The 26,963-nt window shown below is 39.0% G+C and overlaps 2 protein-coding genes across 5 annotated transcripts in view; one reads left to right on the top strand and one right to left on the bottom strand.

Annotated features, from left to right (window-relative positions):
- The window catches only part of LOC143038806 (uncharacterized), a 36,547-nt gene extending 27,418 nt beyond the window's left edge, over positions 1-9,129 (top strand). For both annotated transcript variants that reach the window (XM_076208364.1, XM_076208354.1), the window contains 2 exons: positions 42-222; positions 1,246-9,129. In XM_076208364.1, coding sequence (XP_076064479.1) covers positions 42-222; positions 1,246-1,391 — 327 coding nt within the window. In that variant the 3' untranslated portion in view covers positions 1,392-9,129. The remainder of the gene's footprint in view (positions 1-41; positions 223-1,245) is intronic.
- Positions 5,850-21,112, bottom strand: Pex13 (peroxisomal biogenesis factor 13). Of its 3 annotated transcripts, none has more exons than XM_076208387.1 (8): positions 20,927-21,111; positions 15,158-15,400; positions 14,796-14,912; positions 13,600-13,730; positions 11,624-11,895; positions 10,701-10,866; positions 9,795-9,974; positions 5,850-9,671 (listed from the first exon to the last, which is right to left on the bottom strand). In XM_076208387.1, the coding sequence occupies exons 1-8, from the start codon at positions 21,004-21,006 to the stop codon at positions 9,514-9,516; spliced, it is 1,347 nt and encodes a 448-aa protein (XP_076064502.1). In that variant the 5' UTR covers positions 21,007-21,111; the 3' UTR covers positions 5,850-9,513. The 3 variants fall into 3 exon arrangements, with proteins under 3 accessions (XP_076064502.1, XP_076064510.1, XP_076064493.1); XM_076208395.1 differs by adding an exon at positions 18,103-18,230 and having other exon boundaries at positions 5,850-9,974; positions 20,927-21,054; XM_076208378.1 differs by having other exon boundaries at positions 5,850-9,974; positions 20,927-21,112.
- Between the last annotated feature and the right edge of the window lie 5,851 nt (positions 21,113-26,963).

The following is a 26,963-nucleotide window of genomic DNA, read 5'->3' as shown; positions in this document are numbered from 1 at the left end:
AATGAAGATTCTTACCATCATTTCTGCGCAACTTTCTTAAGGCTAAGGGAGAGTGGATGAAAAAGAGCGACTTAGAGACTGCCTTAAGTGAAGCCCTTGGAGGGAAGGTGGAGAGCTGTCACATGGATCAACTAGAGGGGTTGCTAACTCTACCACCAGAACACGTCAGCAAGGAACAATTCAGCAGCATTGCCGCTCTTGCTGAGAGGCTCTTCTGTAATGGTAAGCACCCAGAAGTAGAAATGGAAACATATCAGTGTTGCTTGTGAGAATTCTTTCAGCTCAAGAATCCATTGAATTATGTAGTTGAGCCATTTTTTTTCTTTTTCTTCTTCTTTTTCTTTTTATTCAGTCAGAAACAAGGAAAGATGTGGGAGGAAAAAGAGCTCAATGTGATAACCCCTTACGTCCCACATGCTGTTGACAGAGTTGAGGCAGGACTGAACATGAGCTGATTTTAAACTAAAAATTTTGAATTTACTGTACTATGGTGTATATTTACAGAGTACAGATATTTTACACTGTCAGATGTACACATGCTTCATTGAAAGTAGAGTACTGTATTATTCCTCTTTCTTTTGTGATGTAGTTGTTGATATTAGCCAATGCATAGTGTCTGTAATTGCAGACAATTGGCATTATTGGACTAATGTTCCTCCCTTTTCATTCATTAAAATGAGTGTGATATATATATATATATATATATATATACGTATTGAATTTCTTACCGGGTGTTCTTCTCTATTTCACTTCTTTTTCTATATTTCCACTTTCTCCCTTGTTGTTCCATGATCTCTTTCAGTTTAACCCTATCATCATTGTGCTTTTTTAACCTATTTCTTCTTAGATTATATTTTCGTGTCATTTTTATCTAACTTATTCTCTTTCTTGTCTTTATCTATAATTCACCATATGTGAATTTAAGAGATCATATTCACTGAGTGAGAACAAGAGAGAGCTGTTTATGAGACAAAGTTATGTATATGAGAAAAAAGTTGAATGCCAGAACAGGGTGTGTGCGAGAGCTGAGTATACAAGAGCAATGGGTGTGAAGGATAAAATGTATGGGAGAGCTGATTTTGTGGAGCATTGGGCATATGTACAAGAGCACAGCACATAGGGAACAGAATATAAGAAGGTAAATAAAGAAATATGGACACTAGAGTAGATTATAGATATAGCTGAAACAAGTTTGTTAATGCCTTCAATTATGAGATCTACTCACTACTTTTCTCTTTCCATCAGAGCTACTGCCAACACCTACTGTCGAGGTGGAGCCACGGGATCTTGTGGAACAGCTTGACTTCAGCCATTTAGAGAATAAATTGGAGGGTTTGGTGGTAGATGAGCCACTCAAAGCCCTCCTCACCACCATCAGCTCTCTGACTTGACTTGTAGTCCAGGGATATATTTCTCCTGGTATAGGTTTCATCCACTGCAATAAGCTAAAAGGTCACAGCAACCTTTGTCTGCTTGCAATGGTAGCTCCAATAACAGCTACCCTGTTTTGACTGGTAGATGCTATATCAATTTGAATGAAAATGTATACATTTCAATTACTTAACTAAGGTTTCTGCACAACTCAAGGTTCACAACAAAAGTACTGCTGTGCATCATTACAGTATTAATATTCATGAGAGCAGAGTATTGCAAGGGGAGTTTGTGTCTGACTTCTCTGAACAAACTATAGCCTACCTGTAGCCAAGACATGACCAATGAAGGTTCACAGATTTACTTCTTTTTTTTCTCAAATATTAAGAAAGTAATATACATTTTTAATTTAGATCAGGTAAATTTGAATAAAAAATAATAAGAAATGCTATAAAAGAAAACTGCAAAATTATACACTTTGTATTCTATTACTTTTTAAACATTGAATGCTTATTTTCAGAGCAACCTTGAAAATGGTCTCACTTTCGTTACAAGTGGCGCCTACAATGATAATCTCATTTCATGATTATGAAATCCCTGTGGCTGTCCGAGTGCAGTGATTACAGGAAACTGAATAAACAACCCAATGGCAGTCAAGATAAAAGAATGCCATTCTGTTTAGAAAAATTTAATCAAGATGGCCCTTTACTACTGCGGGGGCCACATATAATTGAATGATGTCAATGTCAGCCTTGGTACAAGGATATCAGCTAAATACCTCCTGATATCAGTTCTTTGCCTTTTTTGAAGACTAATGTTTATTATACCTATGATAGGATAAATTTTTCTACATTTTGTAATCATATTCAGAGTATATAATCCCCTAACGCTATAGTGAAAAACCTTGCAAGGGGCCCTAGATGGATCGATGGCAATGCACTTACTTAAGCACGAGATATTGGAGTTCAGTTCCCTAGACAAACAGATAATTGGGTGCTGGTAATAAGGTTTTATTTATGCACGTGGAAGGAATTAAGCTCCAGTTAAGCACCTCCTGACATAAACTCTTTGTCTTTTTTAAGACTAATATTTATTACTAGCTTCTGGCAGGACCAGCCTTTTCTATACATTTTATAATCACATTTAGAGTATATGATCTCAATGGTAATGTACTCACTTAACACACGGCAAACCATAGTTCAAATACCTGAGTGAACAGCAAAATGGGTGTTCATAAGACTTTATATGTACATATGTTTGCACCCTGTCAAACATGCTTGGTGCCTTATTGAGTCCATTCACACAAAATATCAGTCTTACACCATCCTATTACATGCACATTTTAATCTTACAATAAAATATTTAACATTTTCACTAGACATGCAGAAGCATATTTGGATGAAGATGAGCCATGCCTGTATGGCATGAGGGAACATACAGTCAGCCCTAAAATTCCTCCCAAGTTCCTTAAGGAGTTAGGTTGCAACAAAATAACCTTCATTCAGTCATCATACTGCATGAAAACAATTCCAATATACTAACTGCACCTAGAAAGAAAAATCGTACAGAGCAGCACATGAGAATGATTGGTACACAATTTTTTTGTTAGAACCCTCAAACCTACACACCATTACACTGCATCACACATTAACTATCACTAGAATGTAATAAGAAACTGATGCTTGCATTATTGAAGTGTCCTGAACCTAACCCAGACCCCCAACAATTTTATCTTACAGAAACACATTCGTACACAAATTACTAACAGAAAGGGTCTGATGGAAAGCTGCTGCTAAGAGCGGAGCTCCAGTAAGAAGATAAAGGAGAGTACCACAAGATGAAACAATTCAAAATAGTCACCTACCAAAGACTCCACACTCAAAGTTCACCATTACCCTCGCTCTTACACAGCATGTGAAACATCTTTATATAGGTCCTAAGTTTACTGGAATTTGGGTGGCTTAAGAACAGCAATGTTTTGCTTCGTAGCATTGAGATTTTACATGTTTTAGTCTCCATTACCGTTTCCATTATTGTGGGTATCAGTGATAACAATTGTAGTTTCATTAGTTAAGATAAAATTATCATTAATAATACCGACAGACACAGTAATGAAAGCAATAACAGAAGCCAAACCATGTATCATTGCTATCCGCAAGAATTCAGAGAATAAAATGAACCAATGATGACAACCTGAATGAAATGATTCTATGTGACAGATACAATCACAGGGTTATCTCCCTATAATGCATCTTCAAATACTATCAACACTTTTTCCTCCTCTTGGATGCACAATCCTGAGGGACTGGCACTGTCTCCAGACCAGGCCCAAGATCTCCCTCAACTCCTTTCTCCAATCGTTTTTTCACACAAGGAAAGCTGACTACTGGCAATAATCTCCCATAGATCTGTGCCACCATACAGACACACACACACACACACATGCATGTACACATACATACACACATTATATTATATATATCACTGAATTTCTTTTCCTTATTGGAATGCTAATAAATCTATTCTTACCATTTTATCTTCCAAACACAATATATTGGTACACTTTACTGCTTATTGGATCACGCTATAACTTCATTTATTAGCAATATCATGAATGCAATTTAAGAAATCCTTGCCAGTGTTGCTACTTTCAAATTTTATACTTGTTCCTTGTTTATATGAAATAATTTGTATTATATTTTACAAAGTTTATAGAAAGAATGTTTATTACTTATGTTCTTATACCAAGTATGTAGAATTTTGTAACTATGAAAATATAAATAAAAATCAGTAACAACTTACTGTATTACTGTATTGTTGCCAATAATTCCTCAATGTTTCTATCCTTATGGAGATTATTGCACCACTGTCATTATATATTTTAGGTTCTTTGTTTTGGTTTTTGGTTTTGGGTGGGAGTGTTTTTATGCCTTTCCCTTTTTGGCTACCTCCCTTGGAAGGGGGAAAAAGCCTTGGTATATGTATGTATGTATGTATGTTTTGGTTTAACCATCTCACATTGGCATCCCCAGCAACAAAGGAGCTGACAAAACAGCCTAGGATGCAGTATCATTCCCTTTTGATAGTTTCACCCAACTGGTTTACAAAGGACTACAAAGGAGGAACATGCCAACAGGAGACCTTTTGGTCCACAACTAGGTCGGATGCAGAAAAAAAAATATGATAAAAGAAAATTAAATACAAATAATATAAATAATAATAAATAAAAAATAAATGCATAGGTATAGGACTTCTATCCCACCCTCCAGTCAAAATTAGTATAAACTCATGGCAAGTGCTAGGAAGAGCACCAAATAAATCGCACAAGGACAGTCAAACCTCTTATGCACTTATAATCCTCTTTCCACCAGTGTAAATGATGTTTTCAGAGAGCATTGGTACACTTAAGAATGGGGGCACTCGTTTCATCATTGGCTATCACATTACCAAATACAACCCTCTCACCTGCCCTTGTGATTCTTACATTACCATCTATATATCAAATGCTTCTTCCCTCCAAGCCATGAACCCATCACCCACCCATTTGTTTGGCATGTACATGTTACCTGCCAATATTTGGTTTGTTAGAGAATGGTGAGGTTGGAGTCGAGGGATTAATAGAAAGGGAAACCTTGCCCCCAGTAAGGCTGAAGTAAAGGAACCACATTTGAGGCAACTTTTCTTGCAAAGAGGATCCTATTGTGCCCCTTTTTCCACTAGAGTGACCAGTAGATTTACACCTCCACCTGTGTGGAGTGTGGGTTACAAGTAAGGGCTTGGAGAGATCACTTCCTGACCCCAACATCATGGACCAACTCCAGAGGGCTTTTTAGTGTTAATGGAAGAATCATATTTTGTGAGACAAGCCCGACAACTGAATATACAGTACTGTCAGCCTCATTCACTTGCAGCCTCACTCATGGCATCAACTCTTATATGAAAAGTTGATGAGGCAGCAGTTTGTTTTCTTACAGCCTAGCTCTAAATCATGTTTCAGTCTTGCCATCCTCTTCTCAAGTAAGAGATACAGTGGATAGGACTGCAAGACTCCAAAATGCAATGCAAAACAGACAAGGAACACAACTAACACCCCTCCCTCCCCAAAACAATGGAGGAGGGTGTTGTATTGGAGTACATATAACAGTGGTTCCCAACCGGTGTGCTGCAGCACCAAAGGGTGCCACCAAAATTCAGCGCAAAAATAATTTTTGTATTGCCGACTGTCATCCATTTTTGTTCATTAAAGTGGCATCAGTGTAAAGATGAGCATTTTCATATTATCCAAGGACAAAATTTTGTTACACTGATGTTGAATCAACAAAATACTGACAATCTAGAATTTAGATTTCCGGGAACTTCTGAAAAGGCTTGGCAAGGGTGCCTCAAGCCAGAAAAGGTTAGGAACCACTGACATATAGTATAACATGAAATTCAACTTGAAACTGTCTTACTTCCATGAGAACAAAAATAAAAGGGAACAGAGTTCAAGATTTTATTTCAATTTACACTTCAGTTACATAAGATTCTGGATTACCCAGTTCAAATGCAAATCTCTCTAAAGTGTCAAATGTTAATCTTTCTAAAAAACTTGTGACTAGGTCTGCAAGTACTTTGTAATTATCAAATGCACATGCATAGGTAATAAATCACAGCTCCATCAGACAGTAATGAACACAAGTCCCGTTTATAATAAAAATAACATGTATACAGCACTGAAAGAATCTATTATGCCTAATTTTAAAGAATAACAAATCTAAAATTATATCCCCTATACAATTGAACAGATCTTACATCTAATTTCTCTGAAAAACTATACCTGTACACAAGTTACCACCCTCTACATCTGTCTATACTAAAGCATTTTTTCAAAATTTGGTACTTCAATGAAAATTTTGCAATCTTTTGTTTTGAAATAATAAAATGCTGAAACCAGTTCCTTGTTCATTAAGATGTTGATATGAATCCTTTAGATACACTACACTTACAAAGAAGCTGAAATCAGCAGTAATTTAACCAACACTAGAGCAGAGAAGAGAAAGAGGTGATCTACTGAATATATTTAGAATCATAAAAGGAATGGAAATCCTTGATAGGAATGATTTACTAAAAAATGACAATGGAAAAACAAGGTCATGAAAAGAAACAAAAAGGATAACTATAGAGGAGATCAGAAAAAGAATAGCTTCCCACACAGAGTGCTGGATATATGGAATAAATTAGATAGTGTGTGCAAATACTATTGAAGATAAAGAATAAACTTGATGCTGAGAGATACAAAGATGGGTCACTACAAGCATAGCTCCCTTCCCATGTACATATAGGTAAATCCACAACAAAAGACAAAAATATTGTATACTGAACAAGGGAGAACTGACTCATTAAATTGTTTAAATACTTCTATAGAATGATTATATACAAGCCATGAACACTAGTCCACTTTCAGTATTAGCCAACAGTGATACAACCGATAAATCATTTTAAACGTGTAAATGGCCTATATCCCTGTATGTGAAAATATCACTCATCACTTGCATTACAAACTTTAAAAAAAATTTCATGGTTCTAACATGATGCGTCATGGTTCACGATTACTAAAAACTGCAACACAAACCTTTAGGAAAGAATATTTGATTCAGTAACGAGGTTGTCAGAACTTTTCTGGACCTTACAGTTTAGAGCCAAGAACTGTCCTGTACTGCCTAACATATTCCATAGAACTTGTTAATAAAAGTTCACCAATGATTATATTTTGCTGTTCATTTGACAGAGCACTGGGAGAAAGGGTAATTATGCGTTAACATTTTAAAGACTTGTTTCAGTTTGTTAAGCATATATTCACTCTGTGTGCATGAGTGTGTATTGAGGGGAGGGGAGGGGAGGGGAGGGGAGGGAGGGAGAGAGACAGACAGAGAGGGGGAGGGAGGGAGAGAAAGATGAGCAATTAAGAGAGAAATAGAGGGGTAAAAACAATCCTGAATTGAAAAAGGAGTCTATATATCAATGGCCTTCCCCCTTATAAGAGAGGTAGCCAAGTCAAAGGCACAGACACTCCCACCCATCACCCTTGTTTCCCTCTCATCTTAGCTCCTCGTGTATGAAGGGTCATCCCTGTCTCTTGCCCACTGTCTGGGTCAGAAGCAACGCAGGAAGACACAGCACATCCACAGCAAGACTGCTTCACTTAATCAGTGACCCCCCCCCCTCCAACTCCTCCTTTTTGTGTTTACAAATAGAGAAGACTGGTAGAAATCTCTTTGGGCTGTTTAACCTCTGGTGCAATGACGCCTATGTAGGCATCATGAGGTACAAGTGCGTACACGAAGATGCCAGTGTCGGCATCTCGATTATCTATTTTTTGGGGTTGCATACGAGTTACCCCTGCATTCTGTGGACTGGTTTGATTATGTTGCCAATTAAATTATGTGACCTTGCTGTGGATGTGCTGTGTCTTGCTGCATTGCCACTAACCCAAGGTAGTGAGAGATGCAGGGATGATCCATGATCCAGGAGGAGCCAAGAAAAGAGGGAAGGCGGGGTGGTGAATAGGAATGGAGTATGTGGGGATGAAATGAATGGGAGTGGATTTTGGTTTCCTCCCTTGTAAGGAGGGAAAAGACCCTTGGTATATATATATATACGTGCATGTACAATTATTAGGAAGGTTCTTATCAATGTACCCACACTTTAGTGTATCTGGCATTAAGAATTTATCCACCTCCAAAAACTAGTTTTGTAACCATCTCGCAATTTAATTTGTGCGTCCTGTTGTAAAAAATGCATTCAAACTCTGGACCTTTGTGATCATCACTAACAATGTGCTATTACCAAATTAATTAAAATCCATTTCTTCCCTTGTTAGGTTTACTGTTAAGTGCACCACTTTAAAAGGTAAATATAAAATTGTGCAACTGGTTTTTTTACCAAATTTCAGGTCTATATTCTGGATACTTATGATTTTTTACTTTTCTTCCATCCTATCCTCTTTTTCACAAATTACTATTGGGTACCTCCCTTGTGAGGGGGAAAAGGCCGTTGGTATATGTATGTATAAGCATCAATGCAAGGTAACTATGCACTTCATGAGCAATTTAGCTTCTTTTGTCTCAAATTTTTCCTCTAATAGGGTGCCTACCCATTTGAATAAGCAATAACCAGATTTTCAATTCATCTTATGGAAGTTGTACATTAGTTCCTTGCATGGAGTAGTCATTTTATGATAATGATGATTATGGTGATGATGATTATTTGGTTTAATGTCATGAACTCCCCCTATCAGGAGGCTAGAACAGCACCCCTTACAGAGGACTTTGCAGCATGGGATTTAATGAACCATGCCCTTGGTCATAGTTTTACAATTACAGAAAACAAGTTTTCTTATTTCTATTCCCCCTCTCCCTCTACACACACACACTGTTCCTGTGTAGTCTTTTGTGGCATATCCCCAGATGGACTTCTAGAAGATACAAGGTCTAAACAAGGATCCCACTGAGGCCCGAGTACCCTCTCCCTAGGCATAAAATTGTTGACAAAAATCTAGTGTGTATCACATAAAGGGTTTATGAGGTATAAGCAAGTGGAGCCATTGAAATGTAATAAAATGTAAAAAATACTTAAGGTTACTATAGAGGAAAGACTGTTGACAATAGGATGCAAAGGAAATGCTGACAACAGGCAAAAGAAAAAGGGTTGTGTAAATTACAGTACCATTCAGTATCTAAATGAACAGCAAGAGTATTTTTTTTTTTCAGATTCATGGACTCTAAAGTAAGATAATAAATAAACAAGATAACATTTGTGTCAAAAGCAAAAAGATGGCTCAAAAGTCAAACAGGACTGAAAGAGTACAAATTACCACTAATGATGATCTTAAGCATACCTTAAGTAGTGTTATACGAAACATTGAAGGCTAACGTGTGTTCTTGAATAAAGCTCCTTTGAAAGCCTTCTATTATAATTTCCCTATGTGGCATACAGTGCAGGCAGTACAGAGTCAAATTCCAACACAAGCAACCACTACCATTGTCTCAATCACTTCAATGCATTAGGATCACCTTCTCTACATTCTCTTCTTCCTCCATAACTTCATCCTCTTCAATGACCTCTTCCTCCTCTGATCTTTTGTTCCTCTATGACTTCTTCCTATTATACAACTTCATTTTCTGAATCAGAGGCATCATTATTAGGATTTTCTACATCAATACTATGTTGTCCTGCATTAACACCTACTGGAATGTCTTCACGAACTGATGCACATGTCTCACCAGCTTTTTCTACCTGTCTGGAACTGGTGAACGAAGAATCTGAAACAAGACGAGTATGTGTAGGAGTTAAATCTGAAGATTCATTGGAGTTTGAGGTTTCAGAAGCACCAGGTGTAGCTAAAAATTCAGTAGACATATCTGTTGATGCTACTGACGAAGCACCTGAAGTTGAAGGTAAAGGGGTGACAGCAGCAAGAGGAGCTGAAGAAGCAGATGCTGTAGCTGATGGAACTGAAGTGACCTTTGAAGGATGGGGAGGTACGTCCCTGCATTCTATGCCACTACCAGTGGGACCTGCCACAGTTGGGATCCTGGACTTCATGGCTGGTGTATTTTTGTCATCTGCAAATGTAGTTACATATATCATCCATCAAACAACTGTTTAAATATCATCGATATCCCTGTTTGGTCTTTGATGTGTGGACTGAAGGTCATTCGAGTATCAAAAACTTGGCCCACAATTTTGGATCCTTTTCCCATTGGATGGGTTTGCTCGTTCAATTTTACTAATAGATATTTGTTTCATGGTTGTCTGGAGCTAGTTATGCTACTGATGACTTCTGAGGTGATGCCCCCCATTCTCAATTTTTAAGCTACTTTCCTAGTTTAAGTAAACTTGGGTGTTCTCGGCAGCAATTTTGTACTTATGCTAAGTTATTATAGTCAGGCCATCTGCATAGGTAAACAATTGGTGTGATTTTCCGGATTTGTTGTCAAGAGATAAGGGTGAATAACAGAAGCAAGAGTATTGCTCCTTAAAGGATGATGCAAAGGGAGGTGGAGAAAGAAACAAACTGAAATTAAACAAAGGTGAAAGGAACCAGACAGATGAGAAAAGGAACGCGAGAAGAAACCGAGGAGAAATTCAGTTGTGTAAATACATCTATACAATACCTAGAAAACATGAGAGTTACACACCAAACCATCCATAAGTAGACTACTGGCTAAGTGACAATAAAGAGTTACAAATCCTGGTCAATGCTCGTTGTAACATTACTTGCAGCCCATAAAAATCATTACGATCGTGAGACCAACACCCTATAATCAAAGAAATTTAACAATTCTTACCTTGCCTTTTCACAAACCCCAGGACTTTGACGTAAGAAGCCGGAATCAATCCCACTACTCTTCCGTTAGAAGCCAAGAGCCATCCACGAACCTGTGGTTGTTGGTCTCTTGGTGCAACTGCTAACTTTTGTCCACAGCGGAAAGATAGTTCCGACTTGGCCCTGGCCTGTGTGTAATACAAGAGGGCTCATTGATGGCTGAAGAACTGTTGACAATGTGCATAGGAATTTGTAAGTACATACATATACCAAGGACTTTTTTCCCCCCCTTATAAGGGAGGTAGCCAAAGTTATAAGCCATAATTCCAATGTCTGTCCATGAAGGATCGATTTGAAGAACTTTTCTGTTCTTTCAGTTATTTTTCACTCCTAAAAAACTTATTATACTGTGACTGTCCCTCCATTATGCTGTCCCCCCACCCCTTGTTACTGTCCTGTAACATTTCTCTGAATATTCATTTCCTTTTTTTTTTTTTGCCTAACCCTGTGGTGGGGGAAAAGAATGCTGCCACCAAGTCTTTCCACTTGAGTCATACGAGGCAGCAAAAAAGGGACGAAAATAGGATCAGGAATCCTGCTACCTGTAGCCCCAAAGGGGACATTCCTAAAAAAAAGTAAGGGCATAAGAGGGTCTATGCCTTCGTTTTTTGGCTACCTCCCTTGTAAGGGGGAAAAAGCCTTTGGTGTATGTATGTATGTATTCATGTATATAAAAGCCTAATCTAGCACAGTAGTGCCCAGTTGTCCACCCATCCATCTTATGTCCTAAGATTAACAGATGAGAATGGTAGCAGAATAGAGGGATAAAAGTTATAAGCATTTTTTGTAGATAAAAACTAATGTTTAATCTCATCACTTGACTTTACTTCATTTCTAGAAGTTGGTCTAAATCAATCATCAACCAATGTGAAAAAAAAAACTCACCTGAAAATCAAATAAACCCACAGCTTCAAAATGATCTCCTTTACCAGAGATCCAGTCCTTTGATTTTTTGGCTGCGAGAGGAGAAATAGATGTAAGCAGTCGCCAAATGAGGTAGGGGCCTCCAAACACAACCCCCATGAACATAATGATAGGCCATGAGGATCGTGAAGCTTTTAGGTCAGCTTCTGTAATCTGCGCAGCACTACCAAGAACACCCGAGTCAGCAGCCTTCCTCCACATGGCCTCCACACTTGGGTCCTGAGAGCACAGCCCTACCAAATAAGAAAATATTAAAAATTAAGACGATATGGTTCAATGTCACAAACTCCCTCCCATTGTAAGGCTACGACAGTGTCCTTTACATAGGACTTTGTAGCATGGAATTTAATGAACCCTACCCTTAGTTCAACTTCGCCAGTGGCAGGGTTTGAACCGCCATCCCCCTCAACCTTTGCCACAAGTAATGACACCCTAACCCACTCAGCCAGCGAGCTTCCAAAAAATTACGATAAATGAACAAATTTTTCTATATACCAATAAGCTTCTTCCCCTTCACAAGGGAGGTTGCCAGTCAAGGTATACACCCCCCATCCCACTCCCATTTCTATTTAATCTTAGCTCCTCTTTGATGAAGAGGTCATCCCTTTTCATTGCAAGACAAATAATGAAAAATTATAAACAAGGTAATAAACATGGAAATACATAAATCATAAAACAAAGTTAACTTGACCAACCACATAGTGGATGGATCAGATAAAGAAAGCCATACGACCTCATTGTCAGGATGTCACACAAGCAAAGAAGTGTATTTACCCAAATGTATTTTGCTCATTGTAGTATAGAGGAAACAAGGAATGGCCATGGTGTTCTGTATCTTACTACAAAACTATTATGTAGTGTATCTATGCATGTGCAAGTATTTGTGTGTGCATGTGTACACATGTATTTAGCAAGCTGTATATACAAAGCCCTCTGTGAGGGGCACTGTCCTAGCCTTCCATTAGGGGGGAGTTTGTGATGTTAAACCATATCATATCATCAGTACACAAGAGGTCTTTTACTCTCCACTTCATCATACCTAGTTTCAAATCAATGTATAGTTCCAACTTTGGCTATATCCTTGTTTTCCAATTGTCATACTTATAACCATTCTGTATTTACCCAATTGTTGTCTACAGAAAAGGAGCAATGCTCATTGGGTCTCATCTCCTACTCTTCAATTTATCATGAACGGTTCTAACTTAATCTATATCCTCGATTTCCAATTATCACATTTAGGATGAGATGGATGGATGGGGTAAAGGGGGCTTTGGGAAAGATGGAAATGTCTGTTGAGGAAAGACAGGAAAAGACATGATAGGGGTGAATGGAGAATGGCTATGTATAGATGATGCTGTGATGCATGAGGTGGAGTGGGTGGGGGGGTGGAGAGCGAGATAATAATAAAAGGATCATTTTCAAGGCAAGTTAACATGACAATCAGTCAGTCAATCCACTGCCCCTAGTCTCCGGTACAGATTACCTGTAGCCTCCAGGAAATGGCAACATATTCCAAGTGGTACCATAGTTCAATTACAGAAGAGATATTGCATTGCTCTCTGGGGACTGTTAGTGTGGGGTATTGTAGCATGACATGATCTATATCTTCAGTGCAATGTTATCAGGCAAAAAAAAAAAAAAAAAAGTAAATAAATAAATAAGTAAATGATGATATGGTTTAACGTCACAAACTTCCCCCTAATGGGAGACTAGGATGGTGCCCCTTTCAGAGGACTTTGTAGCATGGAATTTAATGAACCATGCCCTTGGTTCAATTTCGCCAGTGGCAGGAATCGAACCGCCATCTCCTCACCCTTTGCCCCAAGTAACGACGCTGATATGGTTGATTAGTGAAGTTCTGCTAAATGGTGCAACATCTAGAAAGATGACCCACTCCAAAATAGGTAATAAAATCAACAAGTGTACATATACATTACCAATGAGGTAGAGCAGTTTCCGGTACAGCCATCGTAAAGTCCTGACTACTGCTAGTGCCGAGAATATCTGACCAAAGTGAGATTTCATTCTTGAGAAATGTTCTGCAACTCCTAGGACTGCTCGAAAAGAACTGAAAATGGATAAAAGGGGCTTCAAAACTATAAAATAAAGTTAGTAAGCAAGAATGTAGAAACATATCCAGAAGAAGACAATTTTTTTCCCACAAAATATATTACACCCATCTATAAACTAATAGACTTCTTCCACATTAAAAGGGAGGTAGCCAGCCAATATATGCACCAATCCCAACCCATCCTACTTTAATCCATCACCCATTTCCTTCCTTTCCATTTTAGTTCCTTGTGAATGAAGAGTCATCCCTGTTCCCTGACCAATGCCTGGGTCAGAAGCAATACAGAAAGACAGCACATCCATTGCAGAGGCTTATCACTTCATTTCCATGGTTATCCTCCCTCCTCGACTGCCCCCCCCCCCAAAAAAAAAAGGGTAGGAGAGAAATCCTTCCAGGCTGCATCAATTTAGAGTCCATTCACAACCATTCTCTACTCGCACCTATCTCTCGCCTCCTCCCTTCCATACTCAATAGCTATTCATCTTTATGGATGGGGGAGGAGGGGGGGGTTGTGGAGATGGTTGTGTGTGAATGATATTTTGACACAGCCCAATGGGATTTCTCTCCATCTTCAATATTTCTGCATGAGAAGACGGACAGGGGGTGTCGCCTATCAAGTGAAGTGGCCTTGCTGTGGATGTGCTGTGTATTGCTGCATTGTTTCTGACCTAGGGTAATGGATGAGATGCAGGGATGATCCATGAGGAGCAAAGATAAGAGGGAGGGAGGGGTGGTGGGTGGGAGTAGAATAGGAGAGGATGAAATGGGTAGGAGTGGAATGGGTACAGATCAAATGGGTAGGCGTGGAATTATGTCTTTTGACTTTGGCTACCTCCCTGGTAAAGGGGAAAAAGCCTTTGCTATATATATGTATGTCCCTAGGGCCCCCTTCACCCATGTTTATCATTTGAAACCCAACTACACGAACACTATTAACGATGTATTTATACACATACAATTATAACTGCATTGTGAAAATTAGTGAAAAAAATCCATAGTAATGCCAATTAATAATAATCAACTAAGTATATACAAACTGCTCTGATAAACAATCATTCTTACCTGTATACAGCATGGTAGGTTGACTCTAGCATCATACTAACAGAGCCAAAAGCATGAACAATACTTTCTATACTTTGAAATGCTTGTCTTGAACTTTCTTCTGCCATTTGTACAAACCTGTAAAGTATCTTAAAATTTACAATATGAACAAGACAAAAAAATAATCTACAAGAAACAACTTGTAGTAAATTTAGATTAACATTTGGGGCATCAGTACTCTAATTTCTTTTTCAATTCTTGCTTTAATTTATTATGCACATACGAAGTACTTCAATGGCATTCAAAACAAAGTGCCCATCTGTTCATCAATTTAATAGTTCAAATGTAAAAATATTGTAAAATATGCAATCAAACAGCCTTACCCATCAGCATCTTCATAAACACCGCCATTTACCCTTCCATAACCACCATAATTTGCTGCTCCATATGAAGAATATCCACCTGCGTAACTATTATAGTTGCCATAACCACCATAGTTCATTCGCGGATATGGTGTAACATTGTACTGGGGGCGTGGAGGTATGGGAGGTCTGGTGGTATGTACCCCATTCCCACCGCCTCCCCCTCCCCCTCCCGCTCCAAAATGGTGGGGTACTTGTGAAAATCTGAAAGCAATAGGAAATTTATATTTTGTGCAAACTCCCGAGCATGGCATACAGAAAAACAAATATACAATGGGATTTGTTTAGTAAACTTTAATCAGATATTCAATCCTACTACCTACAGACCAAGTATCATCTATGATAGGATAATTGTTGTCTCAAGTTTGAATAGAAACCTACAGTCCCACAATGACTGGCAATGGTCCTGAAGCCTTTCCATAGATCTACTAGGAATGAACCGTCTTATCTGTGTTGTATTACTGTGGTACGTTTCTATGTCCTTGAGTAGTAGTAGCAATATCAGCAACACCAGCAGTAATAGCAGCAACAGCAATAGCACCAAGATCAGCTGCAGCAGTCTTTTCAGCTCATGAGAAAAGATGAGGCAAATACAGTCCAAGTTTGAGATACTGTGCCCACTCCAAAGATTGTCAGTCCCTTCACATGCATAAGGGTGAAGATGGGGGACACGGAGACCATTCCAATCAATTTTTTTTTTCCTTTTAAACAACTTATGTATTTCCACATGAATACATCTAAAATCATCCACACTTCCATCCAAGACCTGTGATTCTCCACAAACACAGCCTCCAAGATTGTTGCATGTAGGAATTAACTTCCTCAGTACAAGTCAAATTCTCACACACAGTATCAGACGCCTGAGGTATGATGATTGATGCATCACAATACTCATGTTATAAAATATAAAGTCACTGCCATATTAGTCATTCGCTTTTATTGAGTAATGATAAACACACAAAAAGTGATCAAGCCAGTTCACAGAATTCGGGCATCACTCAGCTACAACTACAAAATAAATATAATCAAGTCGCTGACAATGGCATCCTCATATAACTCTCGCCTCTTGACGCCTATGTAGGCATCATCGTATGGACAAGGTTAAAGTGTTTGAGGTACAGGAACTATTCTTAACCTTGTAGACCAACTGTCATCTTTGATATCTATTAATTTTGTTTTGGTTATACAAGTTTTAATTCAGTGTAGAGAAACATCTAATCCTAATGAGATTAAATAATAATTTTGATGGGACTACAGTACCTCAACCTGTTTTGGATCACTGCATAATTTTTGGCATGTTTTGTTTTGGTTGACACCAACCTTTGAAGAATCTTAGCCAAAGAGGTTAAGAATTGCCAAGATCTCGTTCCACATTACCTTAATCCAATTACTTGAATTGACGACTTTTTCACAAGTGTTTGGAAAACAAAATATGGTAAAAATTACAAAACTCCAGTACACAAAATGCACCAAACAGTATAATATCTCAGACTGAACAAGAATCAATACTCATGCCTTCTGCTCTACAATGATAATTTACATACACACATGCCAAAAGGCCATTTCCCTATCTATAATGACTGTACAGTCAATGCATAAACTTAAACCATTAATTACCCCTCCTATCTTAGGGTGAAGGGTCCCTGTTCTCCACCACACCACTAGAGTCGAAGGCTATACAGCCAAACACAGCACCTCTATAGCAGGGCCTACCAGTCAAAGCTAGTTCATCCCCATCATTTCATTATATGGTGACTTTCCCTCTCCCTCATCCACAGAAAGAGCCATTCCAATCACTTAACCCCTTAAATACATTGACGCTTACATGGGCATCACAAGGCATGAGTGAGTATACGAGGATGCCAGCATCGGCTTCCGGATTATGTTTATTTTGATATAGCCGAGTGACAGCCCTATTCTGTGAACAGGCTTGATTGCTTTTTCTGTGGTTACAAATATTCTGGGGGAAAGAGAATGAATACAACAGCTGTAACTTTATATTCTATAATGTGCATATCGCGATGCATCATCATACATTAGGCAGTTAATGTATGCACACACATTTGACTTGTAAGAGGTTAAGCATGAGAGTTATAGAAAAGAGCATTCAGAAAAAACATCTGACAACTGCAATGAAAAGAAGCATCATGGTGAAAGAAGTGGAACGTTTGAATCACAATCCAATAAAATGATAGATGGAATGTCTGAGCATTGTGCCTCAAGACTGACACTAAATGGTTATTACTGTGTACTACATTTCTGCCAACAGCAGCTCAAATTTCCTAGAATACATATTCATTCCACTAATATAAATTTTAGCAAGTTTTTTAAAAGATACATATCTTGATTTTTTTTTAATAAATTTTGGATGAATTTTCCAAAAGTTTGCTTTTTTATTTCAATGCATCAGAAAGTGTTATCATGCTCCCACCCTAAACACTACATTTTCCAAACATCCTCCCCCAATATTGTTGGAGGGGTGATGCAGGTTAAACAATCCATTTGCAATGAAAACAAATACAGCCTTGCCTCCATAATCCAAACACCCTAGAACTCAAACAACTTGGAATCTGAACAAAACTTTTTATCAATTTTTGTAAAATTCCAAAAATCACCCAAACCCAGACATTTATCATAAAACTTAGGTTGTTCGGTGACTCCTAACCTAACCATTCCATAGAATAAACAGGTCTTTTGAATGCAAGAGAGGAAGAAATGAAAAATGTGTTCGAGATGCTGGAAGGAAACCTAAAACTAAATTTGGTATTAGTCCAGTTGTGCACAACTACATGATATAGCATTAGAAAATTAAATATTAATTTTGTTAACTATAATACATGAACGTAATACGAGATTTTCTTGGCGGAAATGAAAAAATTTACCTTGCTACAAGCAAATATACTCACGAACGAAGTCACTAGCATAGGATCAGGACGCCATCTTGTCATTTGTCAAGTGTTTATCCCTCAGTACTTCAGTGTAGGTCCAACTCGGCCCACGATTCGACCAACTCAGCCCCATGGATATTCTGGTTCTGTCCATTCATTCAGGATAGTCATTAATATTGGTATGATTTTCCCAGGAGGAACCTGTGGCCTGTGGCTTAACTGCATAATCCCCCACCACGGATTTGACCTAATGCACCTCTTTCCATCGACCTTTTTTTGGGGGGAGATGGTGGCGGATTATGCAAAAATGCCAAACCTGTTACAATGCAATGTCCAAGATTTGGTGTTTAGCAACTTTGTCAGATAAGAGTTCTTAGCGGAGGCTACCCCTAGCTCCATGGTCAGAACCTATGAATGTCAGATGAGAGAGAGACATGATACACTGGTCCCCGGTGTAACATTTTTCAGTGTTACATTGTTCAAATGATGACGTCGTGCGCCTGATGCTATGGTGTCATACTGCCGATCAGCCTGATCGACTGCTTAACCAGAGTCAGATGGAACCCACACAACGATTTGACTGTCATGAACCAATGTTTCATGGGCTTAAAACGACCTTTTCATGGGAGTACTTTATCCCTTTTCTCATCATCTTCATGAGGGTCTAGAAGTCCTGTTAGCCTTGAGCTGGGAGTCACATGAGGTTAATGTTGTGCAATGCAGTCAGTAGGTGCAGTTTACAATACTAAATATTAAAAGAAGTAAGCAAGTTCATTCTTAGTTCAAATAGTGACATTACAGTAAACTGATTATCCTTCATGGTGGTAAAGGTCTCTTTGCCATTCTCCATCTGACCTTTTGAATGATATTTAGTTTAATAAACAGTTTGATGGTTGTCTACTTGTTTGCTTATTTTTAAAACTTAGTACAACATTCATTATTCGCTTTGAGTTTTTAATTACATTTCTGTAATCGTAAATGCTCTTATACTATGTATCTAAAATATTGATCAATTATACTCCATAAGGTATTTCGATGCTTGTCAGAATTTTGTACATTATATGTGCTAACAATAATTGTTTTATAACAATGGTAGTACAGGCTATGATGTAACCTGTAGTTTTTTATGAATTCTTTTTTATCTTCATTAAAATGTATCGTGATGTCATATTGTTTTGGTATAAAATTTAATAAGCAAATGTACATCATATGTACTAAATGTAATTGTTTCTTGTGCTATATACATGTAATTTCAATAAAGGACTTATTTTTAAATGCATCAGTATCAGTGATATGTCATATTTTCATACTGAATTGGTGTCATTGAATGTAGGTTATTCCTTTCTTTAATTACCCAATAAAATGTGGACAATGTTCAAGAATGTTGCAATGCAAGTGCTTATAGATGTTGATTGTAACATTATTTCCTTGTGATGAAATGAAGTAATAATTTAATGTTATCTTTTTATTGCCAGGTATTGTATTTTAAGCATAATTTAATTTTAAATTTATGCTTTTGTGTGTCAATCTAATGTGCTATTATAAATTTGCCTAGGCATATATATATATATATACATATATATATATACATATATATATACATATATATATACATATACATTATATATATACATATATACATATACACATATATATATATGTGTATATATATAGAATATTTAACATGTTTAATGAATACTAGTATAATAGGCTACAAAGTCCTCTGTGAGGGGCACCATCCTAGCCTCCTGATAGGGGGGGAGTGTGTGACGTTAATCCATATCATCATCAGTATAATAGGCGTAATCAAGGGGCTGAGTTGGTGGGCAGAGTTAGTAGGCCGAGTTGACCCTAAATCGGTACTTCCGCCAGTACCACGCAAGGTATATATTCTTGAAGGAATGCTATGGAGCTGAAATCCATGCATTCCTTCAAGCTATGAGAAACCTTTATACCTCACAATCTGAAAGTGATTGAACAGGCCACCAACATCTGTCACGACAATGACGACGATCATCCAGATGACCTTTAAATTACAGGTACAGATTTACTAAATACAGGTTAAGTTAGGTTAGGTTAGGTTAGAATGAATGACTTTATCATCCTTTTACTTCTTAGATATTGACATCTATCAAAACATGGCATACCATTCATCCTGCACGACTTCGTTACTTATGAAATCTGTTTTAGCAAATTTTTTTGTTTTTTATTTCCACCAAGATAATTGCATATTACGTTGATATATCATAATTTACAAAACTAATCATTAATTTTCTATTGTTATATCGCGTAGTTGTGCACAACTGGACATGTACCCTAAATTTTTATCCCAAAATCCAAATGAAATTTTGAAATCCAAATGCCTCATTTTGTTTATGTGTTCACACCCCAGCTGGTCCATCTAGTCTTGGAATCCAAGTTTTTTGGAACTTGAATGTTATTCTGGATCAAATTAAGTTTGGATTCCACGGCATCACTGTATCTGAATAATTAAAATCGTATAAAAATCGAATGGGCACTGTACATTTCACTTTGAAATTCCATGTTTACATGATCCATAAAAATTTACCAATGTAATTATTATTATTATTATAGCTTAGAGTTTGTTTGCTGGAAGGGCCACTATACTCCACTAGTGCCTACCTCAAGACTTTGAAGCACAAAATTCATCTGGACATGATACTATATACATCGTAACTTGTTTGTCAGGTTGATTTGACTGTTATTATCCATCATCATCATGTATACATGAAAATAAAAAAAGATTGGCCAAGTCATACACTTTCCTGGTCAACTTTGGTACAGGTAACAAGATGAATTAATTCAGGCAATGATAACTTACGAATTCGTATTATCTGGAGTAAATGTACACTGTCTTTGATTTACTGGTCTTTGTTCCCATGGTTTCGGTGGAGCTGACATACTGAAAGGTTCTAAATCTAAAATGAACTAGTCCTTCCCATTGCTTCCTATTGTTTTTATCTAAATCTACAACCACTGCCAGCCCCCTCACAGTCTCGGTCCTATGCACTGACGATAGTTGGTCTTACGCAAGACGACCAGAAATTCTAACCTTGAGTCAAAATGTTACAAGCCAGAAAAAATATTATATTGATTTCTATAAGCCATTAAAGTGCAGTGATATGTGTCGCTAGATAGTGCTGTCATCCCTTAATTTCATCATGATATGACAAGTCCAATAGATACGAATATACGGAAACCAAACCGAGTTTCAACGTAGTAAATAGATTCGTATGGAATTATTTTTCTATTATAACATTCACAAGGTTTCCTGAGTATCGGTGTTTTTTAATCACTATACAATTATCATCTCACAAGCAGTGGTTATCGTGTAGTGTCTACCGTACAGTAGGGGACGTGGTTATGGTAGCTTTATTCTCTTTCCTAATTTACCATATTCCGGGTTAGCTCTGGGGAGTTGGAGGTTGCATATACATACAAAACAACTAATTTATTTGATCGTACTCTGGAGATGTATGGGCTTAAGTGGTAAAAGTAATCATCCTGCCACCACAACTGATAAAATGTCGTGATGGTGCACCTACCACTCACCCTTCCAGAGATATGAAAATCATTTACTTATCAAGAATAGAAAGATTAAAAAGATTAAATGCTTTTAGAGTACATACATACATATGCCAAGGCTTTTTCCCCCTTACTAGGGAGGTAGCCAAAAAGGAAAAGGCATAAAATCATTCCCACCCATACCATCCCCGAAAACTCTCCACACCCCTCCCATCTTAGCACCTTCTAGATGATGGGTCATCCCTGCACCCTGTCCACTGCTCTGGGTCAGAAGCAGTGTCGCAAGACACAGCACATCCATAGCAAGGCCGCTTCATTAAATCGGCGATCCCCCTCTCCGTCCCCCCATATAAAGGAGAGGACGGGGAGAAATCCCTTCGGGCTGCGTCAAAATTTTGCTCACACACACTACCTCGACACCCCCCATTCCACCTCATGCATCACAACATCTTCCATATACAACCATTCTCCATTTACCCCTGTCTTTTAGAGTAATTACATATAATTTTGGTGTCGTCAGGGATAAGAGAATCGGAGGTGTACACAGAAGCATAAACATAATTATTACCTTTTTCCAATTTACTTGACACTTTCGACAATGGAAATAAGCGTACATGCTTTTTGTGTTATCCTCGGCAATTTGCATTTATTATTCCGAACTATGTGTTCTTGTCATTATATGCACTTCATGTACATTGATTAATTGCCAAATAAAGTCTATCTATCTATCTAACTGCTCTCGCTCACCGGGATGTATCTTAGTGGCAGCCCGTCTAGTCCTCACCTGGTGGGCTTCCCGCCGTTTGACCTCACATACAAAAAAAAAAAAAAAAAAATGTAAATGTCCACCAAAGGTCAAGCAACCAGTGGCAGCAGTCCTCTTTATACACGACTACCCTTTCATTTTCCTACAGGCTTCTCTTCCCATTCCACAACCACTAATCCCGCGTGACCGAGTGTTTTCTTTTTTCTGTGTAGTCCATAGTCCACTAGGATCAGGGAGCACAAAAAACCAAGTACGCCCAGGAAAACTAAGTACAGTAGTATGTCTTCATACCGCTGAATTAAATCACCGCATGGACTGGGACAAGGTTAATATATTTTACAAATCACACTGCAACTACAGAAGAAAAATTGAATCTCCCCAATCAAACAACTTCCTAATTTTGATACATCTAAAGAACAATGGTTCCTCGACGCCATTACCAGTTTGACCGTCAACAATATTGCGACTTGTTAGGTAAGACCAAGATCTAAGAATATAAGGTCTAACCACTTCCGACCGAATTTCGAGGGAGTTGGCGCAGCGGGCCCGTGAACGTCACCTGGCTGTTCAAAGTGGGGTTAGCGGGTCCTATAGCTGTCAGTTGAAGCTGGTCCGTCGTTCGAAAATGACGTCGCCTTCGCTCGCACCGCTCCACGAATTAGTTATATTCTGACAAATATTATAGTTCCTGTCTATATATATGAATATATAATATATATATATAAAATATTATAGTTCCTGTCTTCCTTGGCGTTTCAGTTTTCTTCAGTGTATCACAAAGAGAAAATGGACTCAGCCAAATGACGTCAGAAGCTGCGCAGAAGAATGTAAACGGTCTGACCTGTATATTTAGACCTTGGGTAAGACCACGCGCTTGCGCGGGATCGGTTTTTGTGCGAGGGGAAGAATGTCTGTAAGAAAATTAAAAGATTACAAAGGATTTCAAAGGCGGAGCATGCCGACAGGAGACCTTTTGGTCCATATCTAGGTCGGATGCGAAAGAAAAATAAACACAAACTATAATAATGTAAATAACAAATAAAATACATAAACAAATGCATAGGTGTAGTTAGATAATAAACAAACAGTGTAGTGTATAAAACAGGGCTTTTGCCACCGGGCGATTAAGCGAGCGATCAGGGGCGGTTGGTGGTCGTGGCTCGGGAGTAATGGGCAGGGAACTTGGACGGCCGCGCCAACGCCTGGGATTTGAATCACCAAAAGTTGAGAAAATTGTAGGCGTAGTAGTAGAGAAAGGTGGAAAAACGGGAAAATCTTTAGTGGGAGGTAAACTGAAATGAGAAGATATATTATAGGAGAAAGTTAGAAAGGAAGCAAATTTTAGTCAAAGACAAAGTACGTGTAGATGTTTGTGCGTGGGGCGTGGCTATGTTTGTGAGAGGTGTATGTATGTATCTTACGGGGAGTGAGTAGAGTTCACTTCCCACGTGTAGAGAGCGCGTTCCTGATTAGCCCCAGGTTGGGCATGAGCGATCCTGTTTAGCCCCAGGTTGGGCTTGAGCGATGAGCGAGCGATGTCCGAAGCGTAGTCAGGAGAGTGGATCCAATTGCGGTGCGAGGGTGGGTGGGTGTGCAGGCGGGCGGATGTTGTTTTATCTTTCTCCTTCCAAGCACAACTCTGAAAGCAGAGAATTATGTGACTTGGGAATTGTGTGTAAATGTCAGAAGTGTAAACACGCTCGCCAACGTCAGCGAAGAGGCCAGGGCGTGGGTGCGGGCCGGTCGACAAGAGAGGCTCCCTAATTCCTCTCCCACGACCAGCCGACGGCGAGTTAAGGGCTCTGAATCAGAGTTGGATTGGGCCTCTGCTAAGCCAGCGAGCAAGTGCGCGTGTATCTCTTTTCTTCCAAGCACAACTCTGAAAGAAGATAATTACATGACTTAGGAAATGTGTGTATTTGTCTTTGGTGTAAACCCGCATGCCGACGCCAACGAAGAGGTCAGCCTTGTGCCAGACCGTCAACAGCAAAGGAGAAAAGTCTCCTCGCCGCTACCGGCCGGCGAAGATCGATGGGCGCTTGATGATTGTGCTGGAGCGGAGAGCGACGTCTGATCTCTACGAGCGCTGTGTTGGTTACTTCAAGTTGTTTGCCCTGACCCGTGGTCAATTTGACCTTAGGGGTCATCGTGACCTGGGTTCAAACGGACCATGCATTAGCATGCCTACCTCTGCATTTTTCTAAGTATGTTGAAAAACACAAGGGAAATGATAAACTATAGAATTTATGTTTTTATCTTATTTAGGCATCTTCTGGGTACAGAGATTTGAGAAACTGAAGTACATATTAACTAAATTTATGGCAAGTAAGTTTCCTTCCACCATAATCAAGTGTTGTAGTTGCCTTCCCAATCCTCTTGTAGATTTTTGTCCAGGGAGAGTTTGTCAGTGATGGTGGAGCCGAGGTATATGAACTCATGGACAATATTGAGTTTGTAGTCATCTATGGAGATGGCTGGAGGTACCTCTGTATTATGTCCAAAACATTTGTTTTCTTTAGGCTGATGGTCAACTCAGTCTTTATAGGCCTGGGAAAACCAATCCAACAGTGATTGTGGTTCCTACTGGGTATGTCACAACTACTGCATCATCTGCAGACAGCATGTCTTTGATGACGACTTTGTGTACTTTGGTCCTGGCTCTGAGGTGGGGAAGATTGAAGAGCCTACTATCTCATCTAGTCCAAAGGTACACAACTCTTTAAAATACTCTACTTATCTTCCCCTTTTATCTCTACCAGACTCACCCCAAACTTACTTTCTTCACTTACTTCTAAAGCATCTTTTTATTATTTTCAAAATTTTGTCATACTCCTACCCCATTTTACATCTGTCCTCCTCTTTGTCTCCCTCACTTTACATTTTACTTCTGTTCTTCTTGTACCTCTCATGTGCTTCCTAAGTCCTACCTTGTAACCAATCCACATATGCTATTTTTTTCTCTTCCACTACTGCCCTTACCCCTTTATCCCACCATTCACTATCCTTCCTTTTATTCCCTCCCATCCTCCTCATCTCTGCCTGTATAGTTCCACTTTACAAGGGAAAAGGGGACAAGTGTGAATGTAGTAGTTTCAGAGGGATTAGCTTGTTAAGTGTAGTTGGGAAGGCTTATGGGAGGATCTTGATTGAGAGGATTAGGAGAGGAACAGAGGGAGTAATTGGTGAGGAACAGTGTGGATTTAGGACAGGTAGAGGTTGTGTAGATCAGATTTTTGTGGTAAGACAGATATGTGAGAAAGCTATAGGAAAGGGGAAGGATGTTTTTTGGGCCTTTATGGATCTGGAAAATGCTTACGACAGGGTAGACAGAAAGGCACTGTGGGAGGTTTTGCGGATGTACGGGATAGGAGGAAAGTTTCTAGGAGCTGTCAAGAGTTTTTATGAGAGTAGTAGAGCTTGTGTCAGGATTAGAAATGGAGAGAGTGAGTGATTCGAGGTAAAGATGGGACTTCATAAAGGATGCCTTATGTCACACTGGCTGTTCAACTTATACATGGATGGGGTAGTACGAGAGGTAAATGCAAGGATAGTGGGTCAGGGATTGGAGATGGTTAAAGAAAATGGAGAAAAGTGGGAGGTGAGCAAGCTGTTGTTTGCGGACGACACTGCGCTTGTGGTAGGATCAGAGAAGGGACTGAGGAAGTTGGTGACAGAGTTTGGGAGAGTGTGTGATAGAAGAAAGCTAAAGATAAATGTGGGTAAAAGTAAGGTGATGAGATGTACAAGGGGTGAAAGTGGCAGTAGTCTGGAAGTGAGCATTAAAGGAGAGCGGCTGGAGGAAGTGGATAGTTTTAGATAGTTGGGTGCAAATGTGGCAGGAAAAGGTGGAGTGAAGGTGGAGGTAGAATGTAGATTGAGAGAAGCAAATAAATGCCTTGGTGGAATAAAGTGTGATGAGGAAAAGACATTTGGGAATGGATGCTAAGAGGAGACTATATGAAGGAGTGATTGTGCCAACAGCACTGTATGGGGCAGAAACATGGAACATAAGAGAGGAAGAGAGAAGGAGTTTGAATGTGTTTGAGATGAGGTGTCTGAGAATTATGATGGGGGTTACTAGGCTGGATAGAGTGAGAAATGAGGAGGTGAGGAGAACAGGGGTGGAAAGGGAGTTGGGAGATAAGGTTGATGAAAGAGTATTAGGATGGTTTGGACACATGGAAAGAATGAGTGAAGAAAGACTAGTAAAAGAGGTATGGAAGGCAGATGTGGAGGGAGTGAACATGAAGGGACGTCCTAGGATGAGATGGATGGATGGGGTGAAGGGGGCTTTGGGGAAGAGGGGAATGTCTGTTGAGGAAGGACGGGAGAGGACAGAAGACGGGTGAATGGAGAATGGTTGTATATGGATGATGTTGCGATGCATGAGGTGGAATGGGTGGGGGGATGGGGGGTGAGGTAGTATGTGTGAGCAAAATTTGACGCAGCCCAAAGGGATTTCTCCCCGTCTTCTCCTTTATGCATGGGGGGATGGAGAGGGGGGGTCGCTGATTTAATGAAGCGGCCTTGCTGTGGATGCGCTGTGTCTTGCGACACTGCTTCTGAC

Source organism: Oratosquilla oratoria, chromosome 2, assembly GCF_046742065.1.
Source record: "Oratosquilla oratoria isolate Oo_2021 chromosome 2, ASM4674206v1, whole genome shotgun sequence".
NCBI lineage: Eukaryota > Metazoa > Arthropoda > Malacostraca > Stomatopoda > Squillidae > Oratosquilla > Oratosquilla oratoria.
The sequence above is the reverse complement of the archived record's forward strand: the minus strand, read 5'-3'. Positions and strand labels throughout refer to the sequence as shown.

Excerpts from the sequence above, each read along its gene's own strand:
- Pex13 (XM_076208378.1), bottom strand. The coding sequence starts at position 21,006 with ATGTCAGCTCCACCGAAACCATGGGAACAAAGACCAGTAAATCAAAGA. Across the intron at positions 10,867-11,623 it reads TGGGTTTATTTGATTTTCAG|GCCAGGGCCAAGTCGGAACT; the intron begins GTGAGTTTTTTT and ends TATTACACACAG. Across the intron at positions 9,975-10,700 it reads GGGGTTTGTGAAAAGGCAAG|ATGACAAAAATACACCAGCC; the intron begins GTAAGAATTGTT and ends CTACATTTGCAG.